Source organism: Leucopleurus acutus, assembly GCF_964270905.1.
Source record: "Leucopleurus acutus genome assembly, chromosome: 4".
Lineage (NCBI taxonomy): Eukaryota > Metazoa > Chordata > Mammalia > Artiodactyla > Delphinidae > Leucopleurus > Leucopleurus acutus.
In genome coordinates, this window is record NC_139146.1 from 962709 (window position 1) to 989722 (window position 27014).

Below are 27014 nucleotides of genomic sequence, written 5' to 3' on the forward strand. Positions count from 1 at the left end.
CCACTGCGAGGAGGCCGCGTGGGGTGGCTGAGTGTCCCTGTGGGGCGTCGGGAAGCCCCAGGGGAGCAGCTGATGGTCAGAGCGGGGCCTCACGAGCAGGGCCGAGGGCAGGGGTGGAGCCGGTCATCGGGCCAGGGCGGCAGGAGGCCAGCACGGGGGCTCTGAGGAGGTCCAAGCAGAGACCACGGGCCAGGGCTGGGCGCTGGGGGCGGCGGTGGGACCGCCCAGCCCCAAGTCAGGGGTGGGCTTCGAGGAACATCACGAGGTGAGACAGACGTACAGAGACCAGAAAGGGGGTTACTGGCTGTCTAGGGCTGGGGGCCGGGGAACAGCGGAGGCGTGCAGGGTTCTTTGTGGATGTGAAACGTTGACTGTGGTGAGGAACACGCAACTCAGTGGCCCTAAAAGCCACTGAATTGTGCACTTTGTGAACTGCACAGTATGTGAACCGTTCTCAACAATGCTGCTTAAAAAAGAGAGAAATCGGGACGTAGGCAGCCTCCCCAGGGGGCTCGTCAGGGCCAGAGGCACACCCTCCCCCAGCCGGACCAGAAACGCTCCTTTCCTGGACTTTAGAAGCAGCTGACGGACCCTGGGGGCAGTGCCCAGACCCCACGGGAGCTCAGTCCTGCCCGTTTCCCTACTTGGAGTCCCTTTGGCATCTCTGATCCCAGATCCTCCATCCCGTTCTCTTCCTTTCCACCCAGTTGCAGAGCCGGGACCACTCTGCCATCCCTGGAGTGGTCCACGGTCTGCACGTGGTTGCTGCGGCCTGTGGGCAAAGCCCAGTGCCGGCTCCTTCCTCTGGCTTTCCTGCCGACCGGCAGTCAGTCCCAGGGCCTCAGTCAGACTCAGCTTCGGTAACTTTGACCAAACTACAGGTGGTGCTGGGCAAGGCTGGGGCGGCTCAAATGCCTGGCTGTGTCACTTGGAAGTCTGAGTGGCCATCCCAGGGGAGACACTCCACTGCCTTCTTTGTCACTGATCTTCGGAGTCCTCGTGCAGACACCGTCCAGTGTGGGCCCTGCAGGGTGCAGCTTGGTCCGGTGGCCGCCGGAGACACGCTGGGATCATCCCCTCCCGCCACCGGCTCTCACGAGTGAGGTAGCTCCCACCAGCCTCCAGAAGTGGCCCATTTCTCTTTTTCCAAGGTATCATTCTGAACTCGTGAACTTAAACATTTTGATGGGTTTTAATCCATGGCGTTTCTTATCCCCATTGAAGATCAGGTTGTCGCAGTCTTGGCCAGTGAGGGGGTCTCTCCAGGCCACTGGCAGCTGCTTTGGACATGACGCTACTGGACCTCAACGCAGGGCCCCCGGCCTGATGCCGTGCCCAGGCTCACGGTGGACACTCCTGCCCCATGCCTCGGACAGGCCGCTTCTCCAAGAGGCCCTCATCGTGAGAAATGCTATTTCAAGACGACGATGTGGGGCTTCCCTGGTGGCGCAGTGGTTGAGAGTCCGCCTGCCAATGCAGGGGACACGGGTTCGTGCCCCGGTCCGGGAGGATCCCACATGCCACGGAGCGGCTGGGCCCGTGAGCCATGGCCGCTGAGCCTGCGTGTCCGGAGCCTGTGCTCCGCAACGGGAGTGGCCACAACAGTGAGAGGGCCGCGTACCACCAAAAAAAAAAAAAAAAAAAAAAGACCACGACATGGGGGCAAGGGATGGGCACTGCCAGGTTGCTCACTGTTTCTAGACCTTCAGCACAGAGCTAGAGGGAGATAAGGATATAGATATCGGTTAATATAGGTGACGTATAGATACACAATACATACATAGGATCTCTGGCAACCACTGATCTGCTCCATTTCTGTAACTGTCTCTCCCCCAACGTTACACAGGAGGAAGCACATAGAACACAGCCTTTTAGGTTAACTGTTTCCGCTCAGCCTGACCCTCTGGAGACGTGCTCGGGGCTGCTTGTCCTAACAGTCCGTGCCTTTGTGATGTGGAGTATTGGGTGCTGGGGCCACCGAGGGTTTACCCTCACCCGACAAAGAACGCCGGGTCCTTACGGGCATGGCTGTTACAGGTGCGATGGTGCCCTCGGGGCTCCCCGTGCGGCCCAAGACCCAGAGCTGTTCCGGAAGATCTTCTCTACTTTCGACGTGTGCATTCTTCTTCAGCCCAGAGGACCACACAGGAGACACGCCGTCGGGAAGATCCATCCCACAATTACTCATTCAGTTTTCCCAACAGTATGATCGCTAAAAACATGAAGTGTTTTTGCACCTCTGCCCTCTCTCCCTACCCCCCTCCAGGCTGCTGCAGGCCCCACTCTCCCATCGCAGCCTTGCCGGCCTGGGCCCCGAAGCAGCTGTACGTGTGACACCGTCCTCGGTGCCCACGCTGACGCATCTGATCACATCAGCTGCAGAAGATCATTTTCCCGTAGATTCTCGGGAAGGGCTCACAGGAACAAGATCTCTGAATTCTGAGTTCTCCCACATGGATGACAACTTTTCTGTGCCCTTTGTACTTGCAAGTGAGTTTTTTGGATATAAAATCCTTGGTGTACACTTTCTTTCTTCAAATATCTGAAACATGTTACTCCATTGTCTTCTGGAATAAAGTATTGTTGTCAAAAAGTATGATAGTCTAAAATCAAAAAATAGAATTTTTTTTAAAAAGTAAAAACAAAAAATATGAACAAATAAAAAAGTATGATAGTCTAATATTCTTTCCTATATAAGTAATGTGCTTTTTTCAAGATGCCCAAAGGATTTTTTTTCTTTTCTCTTTAAAGTCCAGTAACTTTTCTAGAAAGTGTCTGTGTTGGGCATTCTGAGCCAATATATCCAGGAACATGGTGTGCCCTTTCAACATGTAATTTTGCCTCTTTTGTGTTCCAGGAAAATTGTCACGAATGATCATCTCCCCCAGGATAAAGTCTTGCAAAACTCCAGTGCACTGTCAGAACCAGTGAGCGCCCGTCCACACGGGGGGTGGTCCGGGGTTTGCTTGGCCACTGCCTGTAGAAGGACACGTGGACGGTTCTCGTCTGGGGCCGTTACACACTCGACCGTTCGGAACATTCACCCAGGTTTCTAGTGAACATCGTTCTCAGTTCTGGGATAAATGCCCAGGAGCGCGGGTGCCGGCTCGGGTGGTAACTGTCCGAGCGCCTTCCCGAGGGGCTGCGCCGCCTCCCCTGCCCGGCGTTCACCAGCCCTCGCTGTGTCCCCGCGCTGGCGTCAGCACTGGTGGCTGGTTCTCAGCCACGTTTCCCTAACGAGCAGTCTCGCTGGACACCTTCTCACACATCCTCTGCCCCTGTGTCCTCTCCGTGACTTGCCTCCCTCCTCACGCCCCCTGCTCCTCCTCTAGCTGGACTGCTTTTCACTGTGACTTTGGGGAGTTCTCCTTTATCCCAGGCGAACCCCTGTCAGATACGTCCCCCAAGCCCACCGCCTGTCCTTCCGCCCTCTCAGCAGGGCCTTGCCCGGAGCAAGTCGTTGATTGTGATGAGGTCTTGTTTAACCATTTTCCCTTTTGCGGCGCATGCTTTTGGTGTCCAGTCTAAGCACTGCCTCGCCCTAGAGCCCAGTTTTCTACAAGTTTTATACTTTTGCACTTTACACTTAAGTCTGCGGTCCATTTTAAGTTAACTTTCATGTAACAGGAGACTGAGGTGCCGGCAGACGTCCAGCTGCCCAGCAGGGCCTCTCACAGCATGTCCCCAGGTGGCTCCAATGGCCCCTGTGCTTGAGGGTGGGCTGGCACCATAGCCCAAGACGGGACCCCCACCATGCTGTGTCTGCTGACACTCTCATCTGCTCTGGTGAAGCAAGCCCACCTGGCAAGGAGTGAGGGCGACCTCTGGCCCATGGGGCACATGCTGACCACAGCAGTGGGCATGGCTCCTCCCTGGTCGAGCCTTCAGATGACAGCCCAGCCCCAGCCGATGCCCTCTTTTTTTTAATATTTTATTTATTTATTTGGCTGCGCCAGGTCTTCTATATGGCACGTGGGATCTTTAGTTGTGGCAGGTGGGATCTAGTCCCCTGACCAGGGATCGAAGCCGGGCCCCCTGCACTGGGAGCGTGGAGACTTAACCACTGGACCAACAGGGAAGCCCCCCCCAGCCGATGCCTTGACTGCAGCCCCTCGAATGCAAGGACCCGACCGAGCCACAGAAGCTGGGGGATAAGTACCGTCTTGTAAGCCACAAGTTTGGGGTGACCTGTTCCACAGCAGCAGGTAACCAACACGGCTTGCGCCACCTGCCCGCATCGGTGGCAAGGCCCCACTTGGCACTCCCGCCCAGGGAAGGGAAGGGGCTTCCTCTGCCTTCTTCCTAAGGAGCACAGCAAGTGCACCGATGGCCACCACACCTGGAAAGCCCCTCAAGATCGCACACGCCACGTGCCCCTCGCAAGGCTTGGCATTCACGCAGGGGAGCGGCAAGCACTGGACTGGCTCCAGGGCCCCTCCCTGGGCAGACTGACCATCTCTAGGCCTCCGGGAAGCAGCTTCGATGCCCGTGTGCAGTGGGCGCCCACTTCCTAAGTGCCTGAGGCCCATCCCTGCCCTCCCGTCAGTGAAGGAGTTAACGGACATGTGGGTTTTGTCGGCACCTTAAATGGGGCCTTCGGCAACCTCGACTGCTGCCGTCGCCCAGCATCATTAGCTCGCGGCATTCATTCTCTCCTCTAATCCTCAGAGCCAGCCTAGGAGGTAGCTGCCACTACCCAGGTCTCATCCACGGGACATGAAGGCCCCGTCACACCGCCGGAAGAGGCAGAGCTAGCACCGCAGGGCAGGGCCGCATCCCACATGCCACACGTTGAATGCGCCTGCGATGTGCCAGGCGACAGGCTCTGGCTACACTGTACAGAGTCGGTGCCTTTTGGAAGGTCAGTCACGGAGCCTCAGTGCCAGCGAGAGGCTTTGTTTCTTCCGCCCTACACTGAGGGAGCATTTTTCCGGAAAACTTCATGTGCATCTTCGAAATTGAGTTTTACAAAGTGGCTTTGATCCCATCAAAGCCTGCACATTACAAAGCAAACAATGACAACAGAGCAACAAAACTCCAAAATAAAAAACCCTCAAGACTCTTGTTTTGTTTTGTTTTTTGGTTGCGCTGCGTGGCATGCAGGATCTTCGTTCTCCAATCAGGGATCGAACCCAAGCCCCCTGCAGTGGAAGCACTGAGTCTTAACCACTGGACCGCCAGGGAAGTCCCCCCCTCAAGATGCTTAAACGTAAAATATACAGACTGACGATCGAAAAGGCACACATGCCCCATCCCCCCGAGGGGGGTTCCAAGAAGACACATTAACTGCAAGGTACTTCCGGTTTGTCAAGTAGCGTCACATGACTCTACCTGAGCGGCTTTTCGAGTTTGCCTACACGGGGAACCACGCTCCTGTAACCCCTCCGTTAACTAGAAGAGCCACCCACACGGGTGGAAGAGCAGCCTTTTGCTTCAGGTGGGCTGCTGACTCACCTGGGAGGATCCGTCACCATCTTCCTCTCAGAGGCCGAGGGACCAGCAACCTGATGTCAGGATCCCGGCGGGCCGGCAGGAGAGGACGACATCACAGCACAGCAAGGAAGCGAGTTGGGGATGGAGGATGACAGCCCTGATAAGCTGCCCACGTCTGCACTCAGGAGACAGGAAAATGAACCTCCACTGGGAACGAGATCGCGACCAGCCTGGCACCGTGCAGAATTAATCATGCTGGACAAACGTAATGGAGTTCTGACACCTCTGGGTTCAATGTACGAGAGTCAAGAATAAAGACCCCTCAGTCCCAGCCGATGGGCTCCTTGTTACGCTCACACGGAAGAACCAGCTTACACTAACAGCACTAAAGAGCAAGAACTCAAGTCTGAAGACCGATTTCCTTGGTGCTTAAGAGCATTCTAAGAATGTAGGTGTGAAGCAAAAGCCAGTAGCCGGGGTGATTCTTCTAGAACCTGAGTCAGATATCACGGCCCCTGCTCAAGAGCCCCTGGCTGCCCACCCCAGACTGCACCCGTCACTCCCTGCTCCAGCCAGCCTAGCCTCCTTGCCCACTACTTAGGGCCACCGCAGGCCACGCTCTGGCCACAAATGATCTACGGCCTTCCCAAGGCCCCCAAGTCTCATTCTGCATCAGCACCAGCCCGACGTCCCAATCCCGTCACAGGAATAGGCTCTGATGGAGGAGTCCCCCAAACACAGCTCCTGGGGTGAAGGTCCTCTCAGTCTGAAGAGAGACGACTTACGTGCACTCTGTCCCCAGGACCCGCCACACACACACCAACATACGATGGGCCAAGCCTGGGGTAACTGCTTCGGCCGTTCCTGTAGGGGCGGGGGGTACGGGGGGAGGGCTGGTCAGGTCTCAGTCCTGCTGCATCGGTGACTCTCCACGCCTCTGGGATCCACCTGTGAATCACGCTCCCTTTTCCATGAAACGCAGCCTGTGTTCGCAGCTGTGTAGTTTCTTCAACCTGCTTCCTGACACTAGAATCTTGAGGCTCCAAAGGCCTCTTTTCATTCTCTACTGCCTGTCCATTTCAGTCCAAGCTGGCAGTGTTTCTGCCAATACGATTCTTTCAAAAGCTTTTTGAGTCTCCTGTGACTCTTACTGCGGTTCGAGTCATTAGACAAGAGCCACACGCACAGGTCTCCTCAAAATAAGCCCTTCTCTGCCTTGGGCTACTGGAGGACATAAGCTTCTTAGACGTCCTGTTGTTTGATACAAAGGCTCTCGAACTTCCGAGGTCCTAACCAAGCATTTGACAGCCACGGTCTCAGCTTCACTGCAGACCCGTCTCCCCCGGCATCCTCTGGGTTTGATCTTTGCTCTGAAGCCGTTTCTTCATGTTCACCTTGTTTGCCACCCAGGAAGGTGGACATAACTGAGACCACAAAGGGCTCCCCCCATCCCCGCAATTAAACAGCCCTTCCCTCTGTGTTCTCGCCTCTCGGAATGAGCCGTGGGAAGTCAGAGGCAGCTCCGAGAGTCTGCCTAGAAACCCTACCGGCCCATCCAGGCCATAGGTCAGCGTTTTCCACCACCCTGTGCGCAACAGGGCTGCCAGCGGTCACTACGCAGCAGGGGTCCACTTTGCTTCGGTTCCCAGTGTTCTCACCTGTCCTGGGCAGCCTCCTCCAGGCCCCGAGGCGTCCCCTGCCCCCCCTCACAGCTCTTGTCTTTCTCAAACAGGCTCCTGCCCACACCAGCTGCCAACCCTCTCCCGTGTCTGAGCACTGCTGGGGTTCCGTACACCATATTCCTACCCCAGGGCCTTTGTACTTGCTGCCCTCTGGGGTGAATGCCCCCGCCCCACCCCCGCAGCACATCTCTGCTCACACACCACCTAATTGGGCATCTCCCAGCCGCCCCCTGCCCTGCTTCGCTGCCCTCCTACCCTGTAACCTGACACCATATTTGCTATCTTCTGTCCCCAAGAGCATGAGTGCAGACTTCGGGGCACCCTGTCTCCTGTGTCCCAACATCCACGAGGCTGCCTGACATACTACGAGCTCAACACATGTGTGAAGCCAACAGGAAGGGCTTCTGGCCTTTCAAAGCACCTTGAACAAAGTGACCGATGCCCACCCCTTGCTTAAAGGGAGCTCAGCATCACTTCAAGGGGGTGTCCACAGGGCACGAGCTGCCAGGGGCTATGCGCGCCGCTGTGGGTGGGGCAGCCCCTCAGGCGGGCCGTCGGCCCTGGTCTGTCTCAGGACACAGGGAAAGGCCCTGTCACCCCAGCTGCCAACAAAGCAGCAAGCCGAGGCCCCTGGCTTCCTATAAGTCTGTGGGCACACACTTCCTTTAACCAGGAGAGCACACACCGGGCCCACCGCTGACACAGGTCTGGACCCGGCTCCAGCCCAACCAAGACCCCAGGCTAGAGCTGCAAACCTATCACAATGTAGGGCTCCTCGCCGGGCGGGGCGGGGCCACAAGCCCAGGCACAACGCTCCCACCACTGCGTGCCACCCTCCCTCGGCACAAGCCAAGGGCAGGAATCACCACAGCAGGCAGCCTATCTGGCAAGGTAGTAAGTCAGTTAAAGAAGGTCCTTTTTATTTTTGCAATGTCATTCCATACAAAAGCAACAGAAACATAATAGTCTTAACAAGAAGTTTACAATTGAATATTTGAACAGAAAATCTGTACACATTATCATTTACAGCAATTGTACACGGTAAATTAACTGACTATAAAAAAATGTTCTTTCTAAATCCTTCTGCTGTCTTAACTCTTGGAGTAGTATAGGTAGAAGGGCTACTGAGTGCTATTTACAAGTACCTAATTAAGACCGTATAACTTACACAAACCCCATTAACCTACCAGCTCAATTTAATATCTGACTATTCAGTGCTCCGTACGAGGAAAAAAACCCATCTTGACATACTGACAAACGGCCCAAACCCTAACCCTTTCCATAGATATTAAAGGTATCTGATTATGAGAACACTCGGCCAGATACCAGTAAAGAAAGCCCCGTGAACATATGCTTAAACCCAAACCAGCCCTCTGACAAGCAGCAATTAACGCCTAAAAAACTTGTGGAAAACCAGTCACGGTACACTTGTCAGGTTAACTTCAAGGATGCGGAGATTAAGCAATTAAGATTGTTGCAAGATTGCCTCGAGTTCAATTTTCCTCGGATTTAGTTCCATTTACAATTTAAAACATGCAAAATGCATTCCCTATACACAAAATTAACGTTTCTTAAGAAAATAAGGCAAGAACATCGATTCACCAAGAGACTGTACACTGTGACAGAAACCCCCAGTTACAAAGGCAGGACGCATGCTTGGTGGGCCACCCCGCCCGGGGAGGCAGCGCTGCTCCCAGGGGCCTCCAGGTGGCGCCGGTTAGCTCATGGCGGAGAAGTCTTTCAAGGGTTCAGTTAAACAGGCTTCCAAGTCAAACTCATCCCCCGCATGGCAGTCCACGTGCCTAACTTTCGTAGGGGTGCCACAGTACATGTCCTAGAAAACAGAAGCACGGTCACAGCCGGTCCCTCGGGCACACTGGACTTGCTGCTGGAGGTGCTGAGCAGGGGGCTGAGCGACCCCCAGGAACGCAAAACATGCCCGGGAGAGCATCCAGCAGACACTGACTGCCAAGCTTCCCTTCAAGCATCTGTCAAACTCCCACCCCCCGCCCCCGCCCCATGAGTGACCAAGTGACCTTTAAGGCCCCTGAGCCACAGCCGCTCACACCTAACAGGAGCCACTGTGTGGACAGGACGTGCCACCGTGGCTCGTCAAGCAATCACATCACACCGCCGAGCACTTGGCGCTGGCGCTGGGCTGAGGACCGCCCCACCTCACCCCCAAAACGGGGGCCAAAGGGTTCAACCTGAATCTAATCCTCAAGGAGACAGTACGACAACTCCCAACTGAGGAACATCCTGCCTCATAAAAACGGGCCTGAACCCTTCCAAAGAGGTCAACGTCCCGGGGGAAAAGCAGGAAGACTATTCTAAAGTAAAGGAAATTTAAGAGACATGGCAATTAAACGTGTAATCCTTGATTAAATTCTGGGCCAAAAAAGAGAAAAAGAGACCTGCGACAAGGACATTATTGGGACAACCGGGAAACCTGAGCGCGGCCTGGTTACGAGGTAGCCGTGTTTTACCACGGCTGCGTTTCGTGAGCACAGCAGTGATGCTGTGGTAGTGGCCGGTGCTCAGCGGCGAACACGCTGCTCCCCGGTGCCTCGGGCTCGAGCAGTGCAGGCCCGAGCCGGGGCGCTCCGCTTCGCCACCCAGCCTTCTCTCCTGTCCCCTGAACGTCCCGCCGGCTCCCACCTCTCCTCGGCGCCCCAGGACCCCCCGCCAGGACCGCTGCCTCTGATCTTCAGGGCCTGGCCCCCGACCCGCCCGTGCAGTCGCCACCCCCTAACTTCTGTGACCACGAGCGGCACATTCAGAATCGGCTTCTTGAGCTGGGACAACGGTCACTCTTAATCCACACCAAGGATACCACCTGCTGAGATCGTCATGGGTTTTAGTCCTGCCCGTGTATAAATATCCACAAAACTGGGATCGTCCTGTGGTTAAGTAGCCTGTTTTTATTTATCTTGACGATTTTCCACGTTATCAGTCTTCAAAAACAACCTGTAGTAGCTGTATTTCTTATGAATGTAATTTTGTCATTCCTCTCTCTTGGACATTAGTGTTACTTTTTTTTTTGGCCACGCGGCTTGCAGGATCTTAGTTCCCCGATCAGGGACTGAACCCGAGCCCGCTGCAGTGGAAGCGCTGAGTCCTGACCACTGGACCTCCAGGGGAGTCCCTGTGTTACTTCTAACACCTCGAATAGTCACAAAGAGTATGCGGGATGCAGATGGTCCCGAAGACTGGAAGGGCACGTCCCAGGCTTATCAGGGTGACACAGATGGAAGGCAGGCAGGAAAAGGCAACTACGCACTTTGATTTTATATGTTCCTGACCTGTTCAGATACAGTACAGGTTGATCTTCTATAAAGCATGAGTTTTTCAAACAAATATTTATGAGTTCAAGTTTTTAACCTATTTTTTTACTTAATGTGCAGAATATTTCCACATGTAAGTATTGGGGCCGTCTCTTTTAAAATAACAAAGGGATCCTTTCACTGTAAACTGCTGCTGTGTATTTGGCTTGTATACGTGCAGAGAAGTCTGGAAGAACGTGCACCCAACCAGTAACTAGAGAATTAGAGACGAGGCAATTCTGTACATCGCTTTTCATCTTTGAAGGTTTTTTCTTCCGAAAACACGTAATTTTTTAAAATTGGCAAATGTGGGGGAAACCCCTAGGCCCAAAGCATTCCTGCACTTATAACAACTAGCAGATGCTTCCTATACTAGCAATTCACCAGAACTAGACAGACTAAAATTAAAAATAGTGACAAAGCCTGCGAACCAGAGAAGAAAAGGCCTTTTACTTTTAAATGAAAATGGTGGTACTGATTAGTTGGATTGAACCCAAAATCTAAAATAAGGCCACTACCTACGAACTCCATCAAATCTGACACTTCAATAAAGTCAGAGAAAGGGGTAAGGAGCCCCTTTTTCATAAGTATCAGAATCAAATTTCAGCTTAAACTTCAGTTTTCAGAGGGGCATATGTTGTCAACAATTAACCTGTAACACTCACGCGCAGAGATAAAACAAAGGAAAGGTACTTACAAAGTTATCCTGAGAGCTCGTCCGGGACTCAGAGCTGCTCTCCGCAGATTCCGTCTCCATCTCCCCGAGGTCTACAGGACGTCTGTGCGGTCAGAACAAGCACATCAGTCACCGTGGAACAGAGCCAGGAGAAGGCAAACGCCACCACGGCCTCGCTGCCCGTGAGCGCTGACACGCATCTCCTCTGCTCCCTGAGGGACCCACCAGCTTTCAGCGACTCCCCGTGTGCCAGACGGTCCCTCTGCCCGATCACCTGGCAGAGGTAAAGCAGGCCCTGCAGGCAAACAGGTCCACCCGGCTCGGAGCGCACAACCACCTGCCCACTCTCGCCCATGGCCCACTATCTGTACACACCCACAGGCATGCTTCTAAGTAGGAGCGTCAATAACGGAGCCCAGTTGTGGGGGGAGACAGACACTGTGACAAGCCATACTACACATCATCACTCATCTGTCCAATTTCCTACCCATAGGCAGAATGGGACAACAGTGACATCGGGAAAAAAATCAGTGTGTATCTGTGAGGCCAAACTTCTTTCTAATAAATTTCCCCAGCACAAAGCAGAAACTCCAACACTTGAATGAATAAATGTGTCTCTGAGGGCAGGAGAGTCTCAGGTCGAAGGAGCTGAGAAGAGAGGCCGCACAGACAAGTCTCTCCACCTCCGCACTCAACCGGCATCCCGACCACGTGGCAGAAACTCAGGCCTGAGACCTTTCCAACTAGACACAGTTTAAAAAGATAAAAGCCTTCCTTAGATTAAAAAAAAGACCTTTCACGTTTATAGCTCAACATAAATTACTCACATGCTTTTTAAAATGTTATCTTAAAAACAAACAAACCCCACATATCTCTAGGTTTCCTAAGATGAGTCTGTCCGAGCTACAGACAGTAAAGCCAGCCCAGGAAGCACACCCCTCCCTCCAGTCTCTCCCGGGGCCCGCCTAGCCGGCTTTATACACTCGTGCAGAGAAAAAACACACACGAAGCTGTGACCACAGGCGGACGTTATGCACGATAACCTGCCACACAGTGACAGAGCCACTGCGATCACCGCCCAAACTGCAGACACGGAGGACGAGAATGCAATAAAGACATACATTTCTTGCAAATCACATCCTTCTTCCGCTGGAGGATCCCAAAAATGCAGAGCCACCTTCCAGAGTTTGATCTGCTGGTCCCACGATCGTCGACTATACTTCTTGAATTTGTTGGGGGTTTTGGGATGAATGCCAGGCTGTCGAAGGTGCCTACCGGGACAGAGGGATTATCCTGGCACACACCATCCACATTTGCAGGTGAGCTTAAAAGCACTACCTCTCTGCCTCTGCTTTCCTTCGCAATCCATGCCCCAGAATAGGACATCTGCACTTCAGTCCTGCCAAGCAGCTGGTATACTCTCTAAAGCTCCCTTTGTATCCTTGTGTGTGTGGGGGGAGGGGGGATGCTGCTTACACAAAACGGGGCAAGACTCATATCTTTCTCTAATGAAATCTTTACAATCTGTAACTTGAACTTTACATTTTCCCATCATGTGTTTTAATAATCTTACATTTACAAGACAGCTATGAGTCCTGAGAAATGAAATGTCATCTAACATTCTAAATTATGAAAACGTTATTTATCTTCACGTCCTTGGTTTCTCAGTCACCAACCCATTCTTCTTTATTTATGTAAGTGCCTGAAAGTCATTAATAATTAATAATACACTTCTTAGCAGAACTAGGCCCAGAATCAGATTTACCACCAAAGCAACTCTTTAGACGGCAATGCCACATGACTCGACCAGGACATGCTGGCGAAACAAGACTACCTTGGGACTTCTTTAATATAGCGATCGTAGGCAATGGTGTTCTTCCCATAGTTAATCTGCTTCTGTCTCCTCATCAGGACACTTTCATCGGTCTCTAAGTCGGCTGGCAATGCTGACATAGACTCCTTCGAATCCGAACTGAAGAAAATGAAATGCACGGCACAAGCCTCACTTACAAGATCACGACGTAGGAAAACGTCTGAACACGATACAGGAGTATCTGCGCTCTGGATTCCAAACCATACTAACCCCACGACAGTCCAGGATCTTTGAATATATGGGAATTTAGTACACGATAGATACACATTTCTAATCAGTGAAGAACAGAAAAACAGTAAATGTTACTGAGACACTTAGCATCTCATGTTCAGTTTTTTTTTCATTAATAAACTACAGATCTATTAAATTAGAAAAGAAATAATTACACAGCATTTACCTTCCTGATGATGATTTTCTCTCTCTTCCAAAGTCATTTATGAGGAGTTTCCTTTTATATCTGAGAGCAAAGTAAATGTTGCTGTTTTTAAAAAGGTATAGAAATGAACACAAAGCTTTTAGAGCTAAGAGAGCCACAGGGAACAAAGCTTCCCTGAGACTGCGGTCTGGTAAGTGGATTAAGTAACAGTAGGTGGCTTCTTTTATTTTCAACCTCCCTCAATCACCTTTGAGGCAAAGATAAAGGTTACGTGCCAAGATCATAAAAGGTGCTTAAAACCACCAGGTTCTAAAAAAAAAAAAACTACTGCCGCCAGTTAAGTAGTGAGACCCAAATGACACAGAAATTTACATCCCTCTAACCCGGAAGGCTTTAAAAAAAATAAACATGAGTTGAGATACAAAGCTTTTATTTCTAATACCACAATTACTTATTAATGAGACGTGTGCCTGTTGGGACTACTCACCTTCTTAGAAAGACTGCACACCTTCCCCCCTCCCCCATCCCTTGTGGATTTCACCGGGCATTTGCCTTCTATCACAGCAATGACCAATACCCAACTTTGCAAAAGTACGTCACCAAAAAAGCATAGTGCAATCTAACGTGGAAACCATGAACCACCTCTAGCTAGAAGCTCACGTAAGTGTCTAAAGGATGTCACGTATCATGGTGCCTCCTTCCAAATCTAAAATTCTCAACCTTCCCCAAGTTTGCTGGGGCACCCCAGTGAAGCCTGGATACCAGGAGATAATGAACCACCCCCTGAGAACTGCAAAACTAGTCCCTGAAATCATTTTCTGTCGGATTTCATTCTTTCTGGAACCCCAGTTGAAAAGACTGGCTTCAGGTATGACTAAAACCCATTTCCAAATTTTCAGACCGCTGGTGTGTAGTGTGTGCTAGCCTCCTTGGCATAGAGTGAGCTGAATTCTTACCTCCCCCCTTCCTGGTGGGAAGTAAGACAGACCACCATCATCAAAAGCTCGCATCACTTGGGTCTCATCAAAAGCAGCAACTTTCCATCAGAAAGGGTGTGACCCACAGAGCGGCCCCAAACAGTGCTCTGGACAAGATCAGGCCTGCTTTGCAAGGTAGGACAATTTTCAGAAAGGAACAAAGAGGGGTCCACCAACAGGAAGGTCAAGACAAACAGGGGTCTCCCTGCAGCACATAACAGCTGCAGACAGTCACCAGCAAAAGGTGACACTGGGGGTCCAGATACACAAGGACATGATGAGAACTGTTATAACCCTTGAGCAGAACACAAAAACTGCATAGACCCAGTCAAACAGCCTACCGTTACAGCTGAGAAAAACCAAGATCTATATAAACACGAGAACTCATTCAAAACACTGAAGCCCACGGCTGTCAGCTGCAGTTCACCCTTCTACCCAGGCATCCTACTCACCCACACACATGCATTCTAATGTCTGAAAGGAATTAAGTGGTCACAACCAACCCCCACGTGTGTCCGAGCCTTTCCAAAGAAGGCAGCTCTGGGCTTCCCTGGTGGCGCAGTGGTTGAGAGTCTGCCTGCCGATGTGGGGGACACGGGTTCGTGCCCCGGTCCGGGAAGATCCCACATGCCGCGGAGCGGCTGGGCCCGTGAGCCATGGCCGCTAAGCCTGCGCATCCGGAGCCTGTGCTCCGCAACAGGAGAGGCCGCAACAGTGAGAGGCCCACGTACCGCAAAAACAACCAAAAAACAAAGAAGGCAGCTCTAAATACCATCGACCACTGCAGAGGGGGAGGAAGCAGTCTGGCCCTGCTTCCCTGCTGACAATGAGGACATATTTTCTCATCAGAGTTAAGAACAGACTCTTGGTTCAATATACTTCAATTAATTTCGAGCCACAACATTTTAACTCAACGTTCATTCCCTGGGTTGGATGGCATCTATCAAAGGGAAGAAAGGCCCCAAAACACCAGGGAGAACGTAATCCAGGGGGGTGAGCAGTGGTGAAGGATGCATCATCTGAACTGTAATGAGCTGAGGAAGAGGAAGTGGCTTGGAGTTGAACTTGAATACACAGCTCTGGGTACGACTGCAAGGGGTTCACAGACCCCAAGTCAGGGACCCGTCCCCGCACGCACTCTGGCATTTCTGAGCCGTTAGCAGCGCCACCTCCCACTTACTGCCACCCTGGAAGGACAGCCCCAAGACACCGGTTCTCAAATTTCAGTGAGCAGACTCATCTGAAGGGCTTAAGCCAGGGCTGGGCCCCACCCAGTTTCCCATCCAGCAGGCCTGGGGTGGGGCCTGAAAACCTGCATTTCCAACAAGTTCCCAGGAGCTGCTGACGTGGCTGGTCTGGGGCCCACCAGACTTTTAAAAACCACCACTCTTAAGATATGCCTCAAATTTAATATATAATTTAAAACACCAGAGATAACATTTCAAACTGGCCTGAAATGCATACCTTGCAATTTCTTTGTTAACTCTAGTCCTCATTTCATCTTCTTCGACTGCACTTGCCCAGTCTGAACATCTAGAACGGGGCTTAGGGCCTTCGGGAGTAGTAAAGCTGCAATAAAATGAAAACGCACATTTGAACCATGACACAACTTTCAGTTTCCTTTCAAACCGTGCATCAGGAAATGTTCTGAGGTTGTTTGGAGTGCCAAGAAAACGGGCTCCAGAGGAATCTCTGCTCCATGACTTACTAGCTCACCGAGTTCAGGCAATTCGTCTGAAGCCTCCTGGGCTCTGTTTGTTAAACAACTACTGTGTGCCAGTGCAGGGGAAAGGCAGACAGAGTCAACAGTTATCGTCGGCACCAAGAAGTGTACCTACCTAGTACAACTTCTTTTATTTACAAAAAGAGAGGGTTTTTTTTTAGAATTTTAAAAAAGATTTCAGCTAATGCATTTTTCGAGCTAAGCAGAGTGACCAACACCTAATAACTGTGGCTACTATTTACTTCTAGATGCGCACAATTAAAGGCTCAGGATCTATCACATCATAATTAAAATGGGGGGATAAACATGTACTTCAGAGTTCTTACTGCATTGGGACTTAGTCTACAGGTAAAGGTGCCCCCTAGAGTTGGGTTAAATTTAATCTAGAAGCTCAGTTCTATCTAGAGCTCAAGGAAATCTTTAGTCAAGTTCAGGCAATTTGAACTTGATGCCAAGAACTCTGGCAGTTAGAATTGTTGCTACATCTGTTAGTTAGAGATTAGATTAGATTAGTACATTTTTACTACATTAGTACATTTTTACTTTTCCTCAACTTTCTACTGGCCATCACTGGTATATCAAAAGTGGAAACTAACTTCAACTGCATCAGTAAGCGACTTTATACATTCTAGCTGGAAACCCAATGACATGCTTTGAAAATGCAACAGCAATAACAAAAAAGTAATCCCTTTATGTAATTATCATTTCTCTCCTTATAATTACTCCACCCATAGAAACTCAAATTGGATCTGCAAAAATAAATTTCCACAGTCTAAATATGGCTGGCAGGGTCTGAAATCAAATTAATGGACAAATTAAAATGACTCAGTGACTGTATGGTAGATACAGAAGAGAACCAAATGGAGGCCTGTCTAGAGTTAGACGTCAACATCCTCACTAGTGTATCAAGAGGTCCAGGTCTGGGTTTCCCAGCCGTGACAGATTCCCGAATTTCTAAAAGGTGCTTACAAACGACCTTTCACTCCATCTCATGTTTTGGTAGCTTGATAAAAACCACCTTGCGTGGAACTAAAATTCATTTCTTAGATTAAGCAAATTATATTCACCAACTCACCTATCTTAGGACAAGAGTACTTCTGAAAAAGTGCTCAAGTAGAAAACAAAGCCTATTTTACACAATGAGCTAACGTCCCTCCAAAGGAACCAGTTCTTGCCCCCGTGACGATCTAAGTGGCTCCACTCACAATGCGCCCCGTGTACTCCCCGCTGCCACCACAGGGGGTTGTGGGAATAAAAGCACATGCACAGAACGAAGAGCAGGGGCAACGTGCCTAGGACAGGGGCATTCCTGTCAGAAGGAGGCCTATGGGGTTGCTGTGAGCCAGAGGAGGACACAAAGGAATGCAAAGCAATGTAAGGATTTAACACCTTGTCCGCAGCTAAAACAGAGACCACCGCAGGGCTCAGAGCAGGAACTCAGAGATACCATTGGATCACCTGTTCTTCACATCTAGCCCTAGGGCTGAGGGCCTCTGCTCCATTCCCACCTTTTCCCAGGTAATCTCAAACCCCAAATCTTTAAAAGCCACGTATATGCTAATTTAACATCGGTGCCTCCCCGCCCGCTACTTCCTCAACATCTTCTCTTTACTCATCCGAAAAGCTTCTTAAGCCTAATCACCAACTCCTCCCCCAGAGCAGGTCTGCTCCACCCCCATCCTCTTCACGGTGGCAAAAGATTCCACAACCGAGGAAGGTCTCCAGGCCAAAACGCTAGTCACCCCCGAGCTCCTCCCAGCACCCACCCCTAAGCCATCGGTAAGCACCTGAACTTGGCAGCTGTCCCCGCACCCCTCGCCCTCCTCTCCTCGTGCTCGCACAGGCCCTGGCGGGGGGCTCTCCCAGGGACCCCCCCATCTCACCCCGACAGAGGCCTTCCCTGACCAGCTGCCCTCCACCGGCGCCCCTGCGCGTGCCCTTCAGCCGCTCCCGTCTCTGCCGTCCCTCCCGTGTCAGGGTGCAGGCAGAACGGAAAGGAGATCTAGGTTGACACGGCATCCTGGCCTCCCCAACGCGCTGCTCAGCCTAGAAGACACCCAAGTGAGCGTGTAAACACGTAAGTGCTGCGACCGAGACTCGCCGGAAGGGAAGCGCCTAGGGAGCGTCAGGGCGGAAAGGGGGCGGGGAGCCGGTCCGGGTCTGCATCCTGGCGCCCACCTTCTGTGGCTCTGCTGTTGACACCCAACTTTGCCGAGCTGACTCTGGAAAGTTCTAAGTTCGTGGTGGCCCCCAATGCCGTCCCTGGAACAGGAGGGCTGGCGGACTGAGGCTGAGCCCACTTCCCGTTGACGCCCATCGCTGAGACGCCTCTCGGCCGTACTGTGAGGCACAGGCGCCGGGACTAGTCAGCGGTGGTGACCAAGGGCGTCCCGACTAGTCAGGGGTGGTGACCAAGGGCGCCCCGACTAGTCAGCGGTGGTGACCAAGGGCGTCCCGACTAGTCAGGGCTGGTGACCAAGGGCGCCCCGACTAGTCAGGGCTGGTGACCAAGGGCGTCCCGACTAGTCAGCGGTGGTGACCAAGGGCGTCCCGACTAGCCAGGGCTGGTGACCAAGGGCGTCCCGACTAGCCAGGGCTGGTGACCAAGGGCGTCCCGACTAGTCAGGGCTGGTGACCAAGGGCGCCCCGACTAGTCAGGGCTGGTGACCAAGGGCGTCCCGACTAGTCAGCGGTGGTGACCAAGGGCGCCCCGACTAGTCAGCGGTGGTGACCAAGGGCGCCCCGACTAACCAGGGGTGGTGACCAAGGGCGCCCCGACGAGCCAGGGCTGGTGAGGCAGACGCACCCCGACTAGACACGGGTGAGGCAAGGGCGCCCCGACGAGCCAGGGGTGGTGACCCAGAGGCATCCCCACTAGTCGCGGGTAGCGAGACAAAGGCCCCCTGACTAACCGGGACGGTGACCCAAGGGCGCCCCGACTAGTCGAGAGCTGTTGGTGACCCACGGCACCCCCCAGTCACTCAGGTGCGGGGACCCCCCGCTCCGGACCCCGACGGCCGCGCCGGGCCCACCTGTCGGGCCTGCGGTCGCCCGGCGGCCTCGAGGGGCCCTCGGCGTCCTCCGGCTTCCGGCGCCTCCCGTCAGCCGTGCGTTTGCGTCCGAGGCTCCATCTTGAGGCGGGCGGCGGGCTGGCGACGAGACACCACGTCAGGGCGGGGAGGCCCGGGACCCCCGCCCGAACCCCGCCCGCCGCTCCCCAGCCCGGGAGCCCCCCGCGCGCGGCCCGGCCTCACCTGGCGTCGCCGTCGCGGCGGCTCCCGCACCCGTGGGGACTTCGCGGCCGGCAGGCCATGGCGACGCGGCGGGCGGGATTGTGGGGGACTGGGGTCCGGCGGCGGCGGCGGCGGCGGCGGCGGCGGCGGCGACCACGGCGACTTCCCCTTCTCGCGACGCCGACTGAGCGCGCCCCGCCCCCAACAGCCTTTATGGGCCGCCGCCCCGCCCCCCGGGCTCCCGCGCGCGCCGGGCCGGTCGAGACCATCGGGCCCGCTCCGGGGGGAGCCTCTCGGAGGCGCGCGCCCCGCAGGCCGTCCAGGCCGGGCCGGGAGCCGCGAAACAGCTGCCCCGCGTGCTGCCATCCGGGAGGCGAAGGGGCGCCGCCGGGTTGACTGAGGCGAGACCCTCAAAACAGGTTGCCCCCTCCGCCTTGGAGGCGGCCTGGCCGCCGCGACCCTCGGACGCTGATTGGCCGCGTCTTCGCGGGCGGGGATAGGGTATTGGCGGGAGATTCGGACGCTGGCGACGCGGGCGCGCCAAGGGAACAAGGGACGCGTCTCCGATTGGCCCGGCCCCGGTTTCGGGCGCTCTCCGATTGGTCGGTTCGGCGGGAACTGTGTCCGCGCTGGCGGGAACCCGGAACCCGGAAAGGGAGGCAGCAGAGCAACTTCGGGCTGCAGTCTTCAGGCACGTAGAAGCCTGCGGTGACTCGCTGCCCGCGACTGATGCCCGGCGCCGCGAGCCTATGTGAAGTTCCCGCCGCTGAGCTCACTTCTGCCTCTTTCAGAGCCGCCTCCTGCGCTAACCGCTCCCCCACCCCGCACACGGCCCACGGGCCCTCCGTGACCCCCACCGGGTACCCCACCCGTTGGGGCCCTGGGCCAGTCTCCACGCGGTAAGTGGTGATGCTGTGTGCAAAAGAAGTAAAGAGAAGGACTGAAGTCGAAAGAACGTCAAAGATCTCCGGGATGTAGAAAATTCGAGACTGTGTTTTGTTTGGTACGCGGGCCTCTCATTGTTGTGGCCTCTCCCGTTGCGGAGCGCAGGCTCAGCGGCCATGGCTCACGGGCCCAGCCGCTCCGCGGCACGTGGGATCTTCCCGGACCGGGGCACGAACCCGTGTCCCCTGCATCGGCAGGCGGACTCTACCACTGCGCCACCAGGGAAGCCCTACCTGTGTTTTTTAAATGGGTTGCATGTACCACTTTTTAAAAACGTTTGGGGGCCAGCACCAATATAAGAGAGCAGGAAGCACGTGCCGTAGCTCCCCGACCTGAGCTGCTCTCCTGGGCCACCCAGGCATCCCATGGGACACCCAGGCATCCCATGGGACACAGCGGAGAGCTCAAGGTTGGAGGCCTCGACGAGCAGGGCCCACCACCTTGGGCCACCAGTGTCCCCTGTACCTGGAGCACCTGCATGCTGACCCCCCTACAACCCCCAGGACCCTTCAACGAGGGTGCCCTGGAAATGGGCTTTCTGACCCCAGCTGGGAAACCAGAGGAAGATTCCCGCATAGTCTGCCTCCCTTCTCTTATTCTGAGCAAAACGTGCATATTAAAAGCTGCCACTTCTAAGATGGCATCTCCCCAATTGTTACCAAGGTTTGAGTATCAGGAAAAACAAAATATTCCAATCAAGAAAATATATAAACTCATAGTAACATTTTATTAAATAGTGTATCACCTCACTACAATAGACTTATCTTTATAAAACTAAGTAAGTTTCTTCTGTAGAAAAGATAGCCCCAGGCCTGGCTCTCCCTTGCCAAGGTTTGCAACTCCAGGCTGAGGCTGGGCATGGCTCCCGCCTGCCCCTCTGATGGCCTTCATCTGTGGGCACCCCCGAGGACCACAAAGCTGGGCTTCTCGCTTCCAAATCCCTGGCTTTGGTGCAGCCTTGGGTGAGATGGGCCAGCTGAGTCCATCTCCCCTGCTTAGAATGACCAGGTTTAGGGGGCTTAGGGCCCCTCCAACAGTCCCGTTTGTCAGAGCTGTACCCAGGGACCTGGCACTTGCCTCCCTGCTCCCCTCCTGCACCAACAGGAATTGGGAAGACAGCTGCCATTGTCCTGACTGCTGGGCACTTCCCTTCCTAAGTGGGTGGACCCTGCGGGGTATGGCCAGCCCCGTGCTGAGTCCCAACAAGCCTGTCATCCGGATGTAGGACGCTGCTGTGGAGCATGGTCTTCAACTCAGTGCCCTCGCTAGCAGGAGTCTGAAACTTGGCCCTTTCCCTGGACTCGCAGGAGCAGCAGAAGGCACGTGGTTACAGGCCCCTCCAAGGGGTGGGCGGCCCCCACAAGTACGCGGCTAAGAGAACGGCAGCTGAAAGCAGCCAGCCCCTGATGGGAAGACCAGGGTATCCCTGGGCAGGGAGCAGGCAGGGGCCACCCACCTCCCCAGGAGTGGGCTCTTGGCTGCCCACAATCACCAGCAGACCCTGGGCAGCGCTCTCACCCTCCACCAATTAGCTCTGCGCCAGGTCCTCAGAGCAGCCTCCGTCGGGGGAGTGGAGGGTGCCAATGCCACAGGGCCGGCAGCCGGCTTGGGGACAGGAGCAGGATAGACTGCAGTCTCGGGCAAATCCGAGTCTGTCGTGTAACTGACGAGCAGTTCAGGTTCATGTGCCCCATACGTTTACGGCAAGTGGCGTAAGTTAGGGCCATCTGGGGCAGACGACAGGGTCTCCCGGAACACAGCTCAGGGGGCCCCAGAAAGCTCTGGAGATGGACCCAACACCACGTTCTGCGTGCCCAGCATCTACCCCCTAATTGGAAGCACGAAGAGTCGGGGAGACAGAGGCGCTGAGAACCCATCCCGCTGCCACAGACAGAACTTCAACAGAAAACTTCTTTTTAAAACCAAAACCCCAGCCCTACTGCAGCCTCAGCCCTTCTGCACCGGTGAGTCGCCACACAGGGATGAGCCACCCATGACAGCCCAAACCAGGGCCCAGAGGCCCAACTACTCCCCAAGGCAGTGGCGGGGTCTCTCTGGCGGGCTCAGCGCACAGCACATACATCCAGGATGCAGAAGCGCGCGCGGCAGGTGGGGCAGGGCACACGGCTGGCCAGCCAGGTGTCGGGGCGCTGTGGGTCCTGGCGGCTGGCGAACCACTTGCCCATGCAGGTGAGACACCACATGGGGCGGCAACAGCACTGCTGACACTCGCCCTCGTCCGCCTCCTGGCAGGTCTTCACCAGCCTCACGCTGGCCCGGGTCTGCATGCAGCCGATGCACGCCTCCAGGTCCTGCAGGCGGCCCAGGCGGTCAGAGGGAGCCCCACCAGGCCGCCCTGGGGGGCCCCCACCGCAGGAGACGTGGTCCATGGGGGCCCAGCTGGGGAACCCGCCACCCCTGCCCAGCCCCCCACCTGGCTGCTGGGGACCGAGTAGGCCGGGTTGACCTCCACCAGGGAGGCGAAGGTCTCCAGGAACAGGTCGCCCAAGCTCTGGTGGATGACCACGTTGGCCGCGCTGCGGATGGGCGCCCGGAGCTTCTCACACAGCTCACCATACTCCGTGGAATTCAGCCTGCACGAGGTGTTTGCTGCTGGGTGGGGACCACCGGGTGCGTCTACGGGGCAGGGCCTTGGTTCCCAGCAGGCTGGCAAGGACCCCGGGGCGGGCAGAGAGGCCAAGGCTGCGCCCCAGTGCCCAGGGCGCCCATGACCACACAGACGTGGCAGCTCAGGCACAGCCCAGCAGCCAGCAGAGAGGGCCCTGGGGCCGGAGCCCACAGACCCAAAGCTGCCCACTGGCCCCCCACGACGTGGGAGGGCAGGAGGGCGGGAGGACTGTAGCTGAGAAACAGAGAGCCTAGCCCTCGGCAGGGTCAGGCCCAGGGCATGTCCCAGGAGGGGCAGCGCAGGCCCGCTGCAGCCTGAACTAGTCGGGAACACCTGGGCTCAGGCCCAGGCCCCAGAGCCGAGGGAGCTACCAAGCCTCTGTGCTACACGGCGGCCCCCAAACATCCCCCGCGTGCTCCCCCCAACATGCTGTGGAAGACGGCTCAGAGCAGGGTGTGCAGAAAGGGGAAGCGGAGAGTACCTGAGGGGGGCCGGGGGGATGGGGGCGCTGAGGGAGGGGCACACTGGAGGGGCGGCTGATAGGACCAGCTCCCACCATCATCACCTCCTGGAGCAACTCAAAGACCAGAACTTGGGCGCTGGCTGGCCACACCCACCCCAGCAACCCCAGCCTCACCCCCACCCAGCCGCAGGCCCGCCTACCGGATGTCGAAGGCCGGCACGGCAGGGTTGGCACTGGCCACGCGGATGGTAAGCAGCTGCACGGGCAGGTTCGAGTCTGGGGAGAGGTCGTGCTGCTGGGACTCCGTCACGGTCAGGTGCACGTCCTGCTGCTGGGCCACGCACACACGGTACGTGGTCACCTTCATCACCCACCTGTCTGTCACAATCACACGGGCACCCGGCGCCCCCGTGGCAAACTTGTCGATCCGCCGGAACTCGGTGTCCACGGAGGAAGCGACGGCCCGCCAGCCTGACTGCGGGAGGGCATAGTGGGCCAGGGTGCGGGCCAGTGGGTGGTGGGCCCACCGGTCCCGGGACCAGTAGTAGATCAGGGTGCAGGCGATGGTGGGCAGTGTCAATGCCAGCAGGAGGAAGCCCCGCCAGGTCTCCGGGGCCTGGCTGGGGGAGTAGAGCCGCTTTTCTGAGGCTGCGAAGCACATGCCCACGTAGTAGCCTAAAAGGGACAGGGCAAACCTCAGCAGAGGTTGGGACTGCCACACTCATCCTCCTCAGATGGTACCCACCAAGGTCCACAGTGCTGTTCCTGACCCTCCGGGGGCATGGGGAGGGCACACTCCCTTTAGCCCCCAGGCCTGGGCACGGCCCTCTGCCCTAGTCGGCCCCCAGAGCAAGACCACAGTGCCCCAAGGCAGGTGGGCCTCGCCCGCCTCTACAGCTGACTCACCTCAGTCCTTGCCCTGTCAGCAGGAAACATTTTTATCTTACTACTTTATGTACAAATGACATATAACTACCAGAAATAAAACGAGAAAAACCTAGAAAACCAAAAGTAAATACAAGGATCTGGCGTCACCCAATGCAGAGCTGCCCACTGGCCCTCCTGGGGCCGGATCTTGGCCTCTGGACCCCACCTGCTCTGAGGAGGCGGATCAGAGCATGGCCCATCCCAGAACTGGGATGTCCTGCAGCAGACGGTAAGCAAAGAATGACAGGAGCATGTCACAAGGACACAGGAGCCAGCTCCAGGGCTCCTGCTGGCCAGATGGAGGCCAATTTGCATATCGAAATTAATGAAGTAGACAGTGACCTGCAGCACAGATTTGAGATTGCGAAAATAATAATAAATGTTGTTGATCGAGTTGATATGCTTTAGGTAACTCATCGTGTGCAAATAAATAACACATCTCTAAAGATTCAAAGGTATTTCAAAACAAATTAAAAAAAACAAACTCCTTGTTGGGCCACAAGGCCAGGCTCCACCCCATTTCCTCCTCGAGCGGCCCCCCTAAGTCACTCGGCTCACCTTCCAGTTTCCCTGTCCATCACGGGATGGTGGTGGCCCAGCCCCCCACAGCCTGGTGAGAAGATGCAGTTAGAAGCGCCATAAAGCTGCAGAGATCCTTAGTTCCCAGGGCGGAAACCCAACACACGACCCTCAGGAGAACCCAAACTCCTCGTATGGGAAGCCGGCTGACAGGCATCCCTGCCTCCCTGGGGGCTCAGCAGAGCTCGCAGCTCACCACATCGGCCCTGCCTCTATGCTGGCGTGGCCTCTCCTCTGCCGCCTTCCACACAAAGCAGGCAGCCCCCACGCACAGGCCAGCCTCAGCCCAGCCCGCTCCTGGCCACTTTCCATGCCCTGCTGCCAGGTGGAAACCCTTCCCTGTGTCCACCGAGCTGCACATGCTGCTGGCCACCACCACCGCCCTACTTCTGACCCCAAGTCCTCAAGAGAACCCCACCCAGTACCCCATCCAACCAGCCAGCCTCCCAGAAGCCAGCTATCACCTGGATCACCACCCAGCACAGCCCCTGACAACGTCTGAGCATCCCCACACACACGCCTTCCCTGGCCTCTGCACCTGTGACACTCCCAACTGGCGTCACCCTCTACCTGCCTTTCCCGCACCCACCGTCCAACGACTGGGAAGGGTCACCCCTATTTGCATCAGTTAACTCATGCCCCTCTCCTGGGAGCTACCCCCCCATGTGACAGCTCACCACCCGCCCCAGTGAGCAAAGCATCCCTTCCCCCAGGGTTGAGCCCGCCTTTCCGCCAGGTACCTGCAAGAGGCAGCTGCCGCCAGCACCGTTCTCCCCACTCCTGGGAGCACACGGGCGCTTGGCCCGCAGCCCCGGCTCTCCCGCACGGGCGCCCTCCGCCGTCCCTCCCCACTCCGGGGTCCCGGAGCTCGGTCTCGAGCGCCGCCCACGCCCGCCGAGCTCACCTAGCGGCAACAGCGAGTGGCACAGCAGCGTGGCGGCCGTGCGGCGCAGGTGGTAGGGCACGAAGGCGGCGTCCTCGCTGCCCAGCCAGCCCGACAGCAGGTTCTGCACCGTGAGCCCGGCCGAGTGGAACTCGGTGGGGGTGAACACGAAGCACACGGCGAACACCACGTAGGCCAGCGTGAAAGTGACCTCGGGGCTGTCCATTGCGCCGCCGTCGCCTCCGGAACGCCGTCCCGGCGAGACCCACTGCCCCAGCGACAACAGGCCGCGGCGTCCGGGTCCGGAAGACGCGGGGCACTCTGGGAAATGGAGTCCCCACCCTCAGGCCACTCGCGGGGCGCTCTGGGAGACGGCGTCCTGCGGGGCACTCTGGGAAATGAAGTTCCCGGTCCCCTCGCTTGGCCAGAAGTTGTGAACTGCCGCGACAGTCCTCGCGAGGGTTTGGATGCTCCTCAGGACTCGCCTTGGTGGCGGTGCTGCACTTGGCCCCACTGCACAGCTGGGGAAACTGAGACTCGGGCGAGCGGCTCTCAGGCCCTGACCTTCCCGCGCAGCCCAGGCGCGTCCGCAGCAGAGCCCGAGATTCCCGGGCGACGGCGGGCCCCGCAGTCACTGCCCGCCCGCGTACGGCCTTTCCTCTACGCCCGCCTAGCGAGCTGCGGTTACCGAGAAATCCGGCGACCGCCGCGCCCAGCGTGCCGTCACCCCGGAAGCGGAACCTCCTCGTGGGCGTGACCTGTGACTCGACCTCCCATTGGCTGGCGGCGCCCTTTCGTCCCGCCCCATCCACGCGCTGATTGGCCGCGCGCGCCAACCGTCGGTATTTGAATCGGCGGCGGGCAGAGGGGCTCCCGGACTCCTCGTCTCCCGCTCCCTTGGTTCCGTGCGGCGGCCGACAGGTAAGGCGGTGGTGGGGTCCGGGCTCGGGGCTCCGGTCCCGCCTCTGGCCTGGCCTCGGGTTTCTGCCTGCCGTGCTGTCGGCCACCCTGGACGTGGGCCTACGCCCCCTCCGGCTCGTCCCGCGGCTCCGCCCTGCCCGCCGTCTGGGCCCCTCCTCAGGGTCCTCTCTCGCCTGCCTTCGTCCCGCCCGCCCGGGCGCAAACGGAAGCGGAGCCGATGGGCTCCCGCCCCTGCCTCTAGAGACGCCTGGTGGCTCCTATGTCGCCCTCCAGGAGGCCCCTCCGGCCCCCTGCGCCGGCCTCTCCTCTCCCTATCCCGGTGACCTCGTCCAGCCGCAAACCGCCCGTGGCTGTGACCTGCAGAGACACGT

At 56.0% G+C, this 27014-nt stretch overlaps 2 protein-coding genes across 2 annotated transcripts; both read right to left on the reverse strand.

Annotated features, from left to right (window-relative positions):
• Positions 1–8008: 8008 nt before the first annotated feature.
• On the reverse strand, positions 8009–19439 carry SLBP (stem-loop histone mRNA binding protein). The gene is made up of 8 exons (XM_082838095.1): positions 19318–19439; positions 19096–19212; positions 15805–15909; positions 13385–13444; positions 12949–13086; positions 12236–12385; positions 11136–11217; positions 8009–8949 (listed from the first exon to the last, which is right to left on the reverse strand). Exons 1-8 carry the CDS (start codon positions 19374–19376, stop codon positions 8833–8835), a joined length of 828 nt encoding a protein of 275 aa, XP_082694221.1. The 5' UTR covers positions 19377–19439; the 3' UTR covers positions 8009–8832.
• Positions 19440–20953: 1514 nt separating this feature from the next.
• Positions 20954–25991, reverse strand: TMEM129 (transmembrane protein 129, E3 ubiquitin ligase). Its single transcript, XM_082837963.1, has 4 exons — positions 25744–25991; positions 23534–24008; positions 22676–22835; positions 20954–22553 (listed from the first exon to the last, which is right to left on the reverse strand). The coding sequence occupies exons 1-4, from the start codon at positions 25946–25948 to the stop codon at positions 22305–22307; spliced, it is 1089 nt and encodes a 362-aa protein (XP_082694089.1). The 5' UTR covers positions 25949–25991; the 3' UTR covers positions 20954–22304.
• Positions 25992–27014: the final 1023 nt, after the last annotated feature.

Bases quoted from the DNA above. Each gene is read 5' to 3' on its own strand.
- SLBP (XM_082838095.1), bottom strand. From the start codon at position 19,376: ATGGCCTGCCGGCCGCGAAGTCCCCACGGGTGCGGGAGCCGCCGCGAC. The intron at 15,910-19,095 runs GTGGGCCCGGCG...ATTTTATTGCAG, and splicing joins GGCGACCGCAGGCCCGACAG to CTTTACTACTCCCGAAGGCC. The intron at 11,218-12,235 runs GTATGTCTTTAT...CTGACCGCACAG, and splicing joins GGATGTGATTTGCAAGAAAT to ACGTCCTGTAGACCTCGGGG.
- TMEM129 (XM_082837963.1), bottom strand. From the start codon at position 25,948: ATGGACAGCCCCGAGGTCACTTTCACGCTGGCCTACGTGGTGTTCGCC. The intron at 24,009-25,743 runs GTGAGCTCGGCG...TGTCCCTTTTAG, and splicing joins CCACTCGCTGTTGCCGCTAG to GCTACTACGTGGGCATGTGC. The intron at 22,836-23,533 runs GTAGGCGGGCCT...CACCTCGTGCAG, and splicing joins GTGCCGGCCTTCGACATCCG to GCTGAATTCCACGGAGTATG.